Source organism: Triticum dicoccoides, chromosome 4B (genome assembly GCF_002162155.2).
Source record: "Triticum dicoccoides isolate Atlit2015 ecotype Zavitan chromosome 4B, WEW_v2.0, whole genome shotgun sequence".
In the NCBI taxonomy this organism is placed as follows: Eukaryota; Viridiplantae; Streptophyta; class Magnoliopsida; order Poales; family Poaceae; genus Triticum; species Triticum dicoccoides.
The window spans coordinates 408975814-408984153 of record NC_041387.1 but is presented as its reverse complement, the minus strand read 5'-3'; the positions used below and the strand labels follow the sequence as shown (position 1 = coordinate 408984153).

The 8340-nt window shown below is 55.0% G+C and overlaps 1 protein-coding gene across 1 annotated transcript; it reads left to right on the top strand.

Moving 5' to 3' along the window:
- Positions 1–1328: 1328 nt before the first annotated feature.
- On the top strand, positions 1329–4341 carry LOC119296384 (probable leucine-rich repeat receptor-like protein kinase IMK3). The gene is made up of 2 exons (XM_037574779.1): positions 1329–3324; positions 3424–4341. Exons 1-2 carry the CDS (start codon positions 1536–1538, stop codon positions 4095–4097), a joined length of 2463 nt encoding a protein of 820 aa, XP_037430676.1. The 5' UTR covers positions 1329–1535; the 3' UTR covers positions 4098–4341.
- The last annotated feature ends 3999 nt before the right edge of the window (positions 4342–8340 follow it).

Sequence of the window (8340 nt, the reverse complement as noted above, 5' to 3'; positions counted from 1 at the left end):
GATTTGGGAGAGGATTTGAGAGGGGGAGAGAGTGGGAGAGGGGGCAAAGCTCGGGTAGGGGTGTGTGGGGTGGGGGGAGGGAGGGGGCAGCCGAGTGGCTGGATAAGTCACAATGCAGCACCCGAGCACCAGGAGATGCACTTTAAATGTGTGGCGCCTAGCTCGGAGGCGCTGCACTGCTGGGTGCGGGCCCAGGGGCTGCCACGGTGGACAGATGTGCAACGCCCCAGAGGTAGGCGCAAGAAGGTCATCGGCGTGAAATAGTTTCACGGGCAGTTCATTCTGTGATTTGATTTTGTCCTGAGGTCAAAATTGTTAAATTTGTCTTCAACATCCTAGTAGTAGTAGAATTAGAAGGAATCTCAAAAAAGAATTAGAAGGAATCTCATCCAACTCCGGCGTTCCCATCGAACCGGGGATGTGACTTGCCTGTCCTATCATTCTTCTTTTTCCGTTTCTGCCCAGAGCGAGAGCCAGATCCACACCCTCTGCGGTGCAGTGAGGCGCCGCTTTCAGTTACCCTTTCTACTCATCTTTTGAATGCGTGCATAGGTATCAGCACCTGGCCGTTGGGAAGCACCGGTAGGGTCAAAGGCACACAGTGAAGTGAAGGATGGCCATGGGACAGCGGGCACCAACCCCACGGCCATGGCCTCCTCCTGAGCCGTGCTCGTGCTGCGCACATTCCTCCAGTGGTGTACCACATGATGGTCCATCGAGTGGCTTGGTACACCACCAGGGAGCAGTTGACAAAAGCCTGCGCACAAAGATCCAGCAAAATCTCTCCGGGCACGAAATGAATAAAATGATGGTGCCTCCCGGTGTCGCCAAACCCGCCGTGCGGTGCGGCCGCTGACGCGGCGGGCCACGGCGGCCGTGGGGATCCACGTCCAGCGGCACGTCGCCGGCCGACACCCCGAGTGGTCCTTCCCCATGCACCCGTTTGCTGTCTGCCCCTCCCAAATCCCTCTTTACTGCCAACAAATTCACTCGCTGCTCTCGATGGTATTAAAACCCCCGACGCACGTGATCGCTGCTGCTGCCGGCGAGGGAGATGAGATGTGAGATAGCCGTTGGCGTCGCAGGCAGGCAGGCAGGGTACGGCCTGCTGCTGCACTGAATGGCATAAAGATTGGATTCTTTCCGGGCCCGCACGCACCGTAGCGCCGGTCTGCCCTTGAGGCATCAACGTAGCCGTAGGAGTACGAGCTGATTTAAATTAGTCTTGGTCGCTGCCGTGGCAGCGGCAGGAGCACGACGAGCTAGCCGTTGGTTAGCGCATCGCATCTGGATGGTTGAATCCCTTGTGTTAATTATATTCCCTCCTTTCTTTCCTCTCACCTGCCGCTTTGCATATATAGAGAGTCCAGCACTATTGCTTTTCCCACCGCAGCAAGAAACTCGTAAAAAACAGCGCCTAGCTACCGAGCTAGGTACGTACGAGGATACAGATATTGCAGCTGCATTGCATTGCGTTTGTTTTGGATTAGATCCTAGAGCTAGTAGTGGTAGCGACTAGCTAGCTGTTGGTGCCAATGGGTGTGTGGAGGAGCAACCGGTGCAGTGTTGGGTCAAGAGGTGTCATGCTCGCGCTGCCACTGCTGGTCCTCCTGCTGCACCCGGCGTCTCCGGCGCGCGGGCAGGCGTCGTCGTCATCGGACGGCGTGGTGATCGCGCAGGCGGACCTGCAGGGGCTGCAGGCAATCCGGCAGGCGCTGGTCGACCCGCGGGGGTTCCTGAGCGGGTGGAACGGCACGGGCCTCGGCGCCTGCTTCGGGGAGTGGGCCGGCGTCAAGTGTGCGCGCGGCAAGGTTGTTGCGCTGCAGCTGCCGTTCAAGGGCCTCGCCGGCGCGCTCTCTGACAAGGTCGGCCAGCTCACCGCGCTGCGCAAGCTCAGCCTCCACGACAACGCGCTCGGCGGCCAGGTGCCGGCCGCCATCGGCTTCCTCCGCGACCTCCGCGGCCTCTACCTCTTCAACAACCGCTTCGCCGGCGCCGTGCCACCGGCGCTCGGCGGGTGCGCCTTCCTCCAGACGCTCGACCTCAGCGGCAACTCGCTCTCCGGGACCATCCCTTCCTCTCTCGCCAATGCGACCAGGCTCTATAGGCTCGACCTCGCGCACAACAACCTCTCTGGTGCTGTGCCGGCCAGTCTCACCTCTCTCCGTTTCCTCGAGTCCCTTAGCCTCAGCAATAACAATCTCAGCGGAGAGATGCCATCCACCATTGGCAATCTTCGGATGCTCCGTGATCTGTCTCTAAGCAGCAATCTGATCAGTGGCAGCATCCCTGATGGGATTGGGAACCTCTCAAGGCTCCAATTTCTGGACCTTTCTGACAATCTGTTAGGTGGTAGCCTCCCTGTCTCACTCTGCAACGTTACCTCGTTAGTAGATATCAAGCTCGATGGCAATGGCATTGGAGGTCACATTCCTGAAGCCATTGACGGGCTCAAGAACCTAACCGAGCTGTCCCTGAGGAGAAATGCCCTCGTCGGGGAAATTCCGGCGGCGACCGGGAACCTCTCAAGGCTGTCGTTGCTCGACGTCTCTGAGAACAACCTCACGGGAGGGATTCCAGCGTCCCTGAGCAGCCTTGCCAATCTCAACTCTTTCAACGTGTCTTACAACAACCTCTCAGGCCCTGTGCCTGTGGTTCTTTCCAACAGGTTCAATTCCAGCTCCTTCGTGGGAAACCTTCAGCTCTGTGGGTTCAACGGCTCCGACATCTGCACCTCCGCTTCTTCTCCGGCGACCATGGCGTCTCCACCGCTCCCTTTGTCACAGCGGCCGACCCGGCGGCTCAACAGAAAGGAGCTCATCATTGCAGTCGGAGGCATCTGCTTGCTCTTCGGTCTCCTCTTCTGCTGCGTCTTCATCTTCTGGAGGAAAGATAAGAAGGACAGCGCGCCTTCCCAGAAGGGCACCAAGGGCGCGACAACCAAGGATGCCGGGAAGCCTGGCACGGTCGCTGGCAAGGGAAGTGACGCCGGCGGGGACGGCGGTGGCAAGCTTGTCCACTTCGACGGTCCGCTCTCTTTCACGGCGGATGACCTGCTTTGCGCCACCGCGGAGATCCTGGGGAAGAGCACGTACGGGACAGTGTACAAGGCGACCATGGAGGACGGCAGCTACGTGGCGGTGAAGCGGCTCCGGGAGAAGATCGCCAAGAGCAGCAAGGAGTTCGAGGTGGAGGTGAACGCGCTCGGCAAGCTCCGGCACCCCAACCTCCTCTCCCTCAGGGCCTACTACCATGGGCCCAAGGGCGAGAAGCTCCTCGTGTTCGACTTCATGACCAAAGGCAACCTCGCCTCTTTCCTCCATGGTAACCACATTTCTTCGGTGCTCTCTTACTGTTCCATTAGCTTTGGCTTGTTTCATTCTGTGTTCTGACCCCACCTCTGCCCATTGTTTTGCACTGCAGCTCGCGCGCCGGACAGCCCACCAGTCAGCTGGCCGACGAGGATGAACATCGCCGTGGGCGTGGCGCGGGGGCTGCACCACCTGCACACCGATGCAAGCATGGTGCACGGCAACCTGACGAGCAGCAACATCCTCCTGGACGAGGACAACAACGCCAAGATCGCCGACTGCGGCCTGCCGCGCCTCATGAGCGCCGCGGCCAACAACAACGTGGTCGCCGCGGCCGGCGCGCTCGGCTACCGCGCGCCCGAGCTCTCCAAGCTGAAGAAGGCCAACACCAAGACCGACATCTACAGCCTGGGCATGATCATGCTCGAGCTCCTCACCGGCAAGTCGCCAGGGGACACGACCAACGGGCTCGACCTGCCGCAGTGGGTGGCCTCCGTCGTCGAGGAGGAGTGGACCAACGAGGTGTTCGACCTTGAGCTCATGAAGGACGCGGCCACGGGCTCGGAGACCGGCGAGGAGCTCGTGAAGACGCTGAAACTCGCGTTGCATTGCGTCGATCCTTCGCCCGTGGCACGGCCCGAGGCGCAGCAGGTACTGCGGCAGCTCGAGCAGATCAGGCCCTCGATTGCGGTCTCCGCCACCTCGTCCTTCACCGGGGAGCCGAGCCATACTACTGCGACCGCCACTACCATCACCGATGATACAAGATCCACCACCACAGAGTAGTCAGCCCCTTGCAGACTGAAAGAAAATTCCAGCTCTTAGTTACTTCAGACTATTAATAAGTAGACTTCAGAGTCTATTTTTCAGTCCGTATATAGAGTTCTTAGAGGGCAGCAGAATTTTGGTACCCGTGTCATTCTTTCATTCCTAAATTCATTTGTATCTGGCAGAAGCACTCCTTGTTATCAGAAGATGATTTGGGAGTGCTGACCTTTCTTTACACTTTCAATGAACCTTTAGTGCTTCAGTACTTGTCTGAACCCTCAAAGGGCTGCCATTCGACTCCTTGAAAGCAATACATCGTTTTGATTTACTATGGATCCTTTTAACAGTTGCGCTCTAGTCATCAAGAGCAAGGTAACATGGCATGCCTTGGTACCTTTTCCATTGCTGGATCAGAAAATAAGCCCTGGTGATAGACACATTTTGTTGTTAGCTTACATATGCAAATCTGAACGCATGACAGGTAAAAGATTCTACATCACTTGCTACCTAAGTTTTTTTTTAAAGGAAGAAGACCCGGGTAATACATGCAGCCACTTTATTAATTATTTCATAGACTTTACAAAGTAATACATCAATATGTCTAAAACCACCATTTTGGCAACCTTTGCCAACCCCTATCCACTTGATGAAGGGGTGCCGATAGTCCGAGCCGAATACCAAACAGACCTCGCACCATAGCCTAAGAGCAACTCCAACATAGGTACTCATTTTGTCCGCCGCCGTCCGTTTGGGTCTGTGCAGACAAAAGTGAAGGCCCAACGCGCCGACCCATTCGCAAAACACGTCCGCTCCGCGTCCGTGCCGACCCATTTGCGGCCCAAATTTACGGTAGAAATGTGTCCGTGCGAACGAGAAGCGGACGCCTCACGCGCCTTCTCAATGTCCGCCGCGTCCCCACCTGGCGGTCGTCCAACTACCGCGGTCAGCTTAATTTATGACGACCGCACATCTCGAACCCATGTGTCAGCGACGGCGGTCGGCCTTTTTTAATACAACCATGGGGGGGGGGTCCTCATCCGCTCCTGAAGCCCCTCGTCCCCATCTCGCCATCCTCTGCTCCCCCGTCGGTGGCAACCCTAGCCTTCGCAAGGATTGGTTTCTTCTCCGGCAAAGGCCAGGGCAAGAACCCCCCCACCCTCTCCCCCGCCACCGCCACGTCTTCCCGCCGGCCGAGGCAGCGCGTGAACGTCCTAGTGCATGAGGCGAAGTGGCACTGGGAGAACCGTGTCCCTCTCCCCTACCCCGATGTCACTCTACTACACGACTGGTACTTGGATCCGGAGAGGATCCTAGTGCCGGCGGCGCCGCGGTCGGCAAGGGCGCACGCAAAGGAGGTGCGGTGCCGGCGGGCGCTGCTGTCGCCGGAGCAAAGCCGCGACTGCACCTACGACGTCGACTTGCCCTATTGGGCGCGTTGGTTCGCCTTCGAGCACGAGGAGGCCAGGCGGCACGATGTCCGCGACGTCTCAATGGCTCCCCGCTGACGCCCCCCGTCGCGACGAGGACCAGGCGATGGAGGCCGCCTACTAGGCGGACCTAGCGGTTGTCCTCCGAGAGAGCGAGAAGGAGGAGCGGCGCAGGGAGGAGGAGGAGGCGACGTACGAGGCGCGCATGGCGGAGGCCATGGAGCTGTCCACAACCGACGACTGCGTAGTGCCGCTGCTGGCCCCGCCGTTTCCAGCCAAGCCGGAGCCGACTCCCATCAAGCGCTACTCCTGGACAGGAGTGATGGGCGAGTGGGTCAGCATGCCGGTGATCTGGATTGGGGCGACGGAGGTGCAGCAACGCGCCTCCCTCGAGCAATGGCACCAGCGAAGACATGCCGAGGAGCGCCGCGAGGGCGAGTACCTCGAGCAGTTGGAGCGCGATGCCGAGGAGGAGCGCCGCGAGGCTGAGGAGGAGGCGCGGTGTGCCCAGCCAACGGCAGCACATCCCCCGACGGACGACATCGCCAGACTCTGGAATACGGTGTTCCCTTGGGCAGGCCCGGGGCCGACGCTAATCGACCTCACCGGCCCCGATGTCGACGAGGAGGTGCTACCTCTTGAGCTTGCATTGGTTTTTCCCTTCAATAGAAAAGGATGATGCAACAAAATAGAGTAAGTATTTCCCTCAGTTTGAGAACCAAGGTATCAATCCAGTAGGAGACAACGCACAAGTCACTGAATACCTGCAGAAACAATCAACAACTTGCACCCAACGCGATAAAGGGGTTGTCAATCCCTTCACGGTTACTTGCAAAAGTGAGATCTGATAGAGATAGATAAACGGTAAAGTAATTTGGTATTTTTGGTTTATAGATCGGAAAGTAAACTATTGCAAAATAGTAGATCGGAAACTAGTATGATGTAAAAGATATTCAATATAATGGAAAAGAGACCCGGTGGCCATAGGTTTCACTAGTGGCTTCTCTCAAGATAGAAAATATTACGGTGGATGAACAAATTACTGCAGAGCAATTGATAGAAGAGCGCAAAGTTATGATGATATCTAAGGCAATGATCATGAACATAGGCATCACGTCCGTGTCAAGTAGACCGAAACGATTCTGCATCTACTATTATTACTCCACACATCGATCGACTCCTGCCTGCATCTAGAGTATTAAGTTCATAAAGAATAGAGTAACGCATTAAGTAAGATGACATGATGTAGAGGAATTAACTCAAGCAATATGATGAAAACTCCATCTTTTTATCCTCGATGGCAACAATACAATACGTGCCTTGCTGTCCCCACTGTCACTGGGAAAGGACACTGCAAGATTGAACCCAAAACTAAACCGATAATTCGAAGTGACTTGCAAAGATATCAAATCATGCATATAAGAATTCAGAGAAGAACCAAATAATATCCATAGATAATCTGATCATAAATCCACAATTCATCGGATCTCGGCAAACACACCTGTCGGTGTCGAAACCGGCGGATCTCGGGTAGGCGGTCCCGAACTGTGCGTCTAAGGCTAATGGTAATAGGAGGCGGGGGACACAATGTTTACCCAGGTTTGGGCCCTCTCTATGGAGGTAATACCCTACTTCCTGCTTGATTGATCTTGATGAATATGAGTATTACAAGAGTTGATCTACCACGAGATTGTAATGGCTAAACCCTAGAAGTCTAGCCTATGATTATGATTGTTGTATTGATCTATCGACTAGCCTGGCCCTAGTTTATATAATGCACTAGAGGCCCAGGATAACAAGAGTCCTAGCCGAATACGCCGGTGGGGAGGAGTCCTTGTCTTGATCACCAAGTCTTGTGGAATCTTCCTTGTGTATACTTTGGCTATCCGAACTGGCCCATGAGTATACGGCCATGGGGGTCCTCGGCCTAATCTAATCGATCGGGAGACGATGTGGTGAGTACCCCCTAGTCCAGGACACCGTCAGTAGCCCCCTGAACCAGTCTTCAAGTTGGGGACGCTCCTTGGTTCTTCCGAACTGTTCTTCATCTTTGGTCGTCGGTCTTGAAAACTGGTTCAACAAATCTTCCCATCTTCTATCTTGAGGATTGCCGAGCTAAATCTGAAGATTTCACACGTCGGGTATCCGAGGAGCCCCTTTAAGTTATCGGCCTTTATCAATGCCTTATTATTTTTATGCCCACCTCGGGTTTCAAGTGTTTCCCGTGCGGCGGTGTCCTCTCGCGTCCGAGCTCCAATGCCGGACTGCATTTGAGGTATCTTTTGCAGCCGAGCACCAACGCCGGACCGCTTCCGAGCTCCAACACCGGAATGTATCCAAGATCCAACGCCGGACTATATCCGAGGTGTCATATATTACCTCGGTCTTGAAAAAAGTTGAAGGAGTTTAGCCGTGCTTAATGTCGGAAATGCCCTCTATGGAGCCAGCCCCTGGCGCCCGAGCTTTATGCCGGACTGCTTCCGAGGTGGTGCACCACCCCGACCATAGGCCGATTTTTTTGTGAATATTTTTAATAGGTGCAATTTATTCTCTGCCGAGATATATAGCCAGTATATGCATATCCAGTAGCCCTCAAGGTGTGTGTCGGTCTAAAACCCGAGATGCACCCGAAGGAAAACATAAAACTGCTGATCCAAGTAGCCCCTGAGACTCAGGCCGATTTGCAAAATCGGCCTGAGGATCAATGATACGTTCATTTTGCATCATGCTTTTATATCGATATTTATTGCATTATGGACTGTTATTACACGTTATGTCACAATAGTTATGGCTATTCTCTCTTATTTTACAAGGTTTACATGAAGAGGGAGAAT

Excerpts from the sequence above, each read along its gene's own strand:
- LOC119296384 (XM_037574779.1), top strand. The coding sequence starts at position 1,536 with ATGGGTGTGTGGAGGAGCAACCGGTGCAGTGTTGGGTCAAGAGGTGTC. Across the intron at positions 3,325-3,423 it reads CCTCGCCTCTTTCCTCCATG|CTCGCGCGCCGGACAGCCCA; the intron begins GTAACCACATTT and ends TTTGCACTGCAG.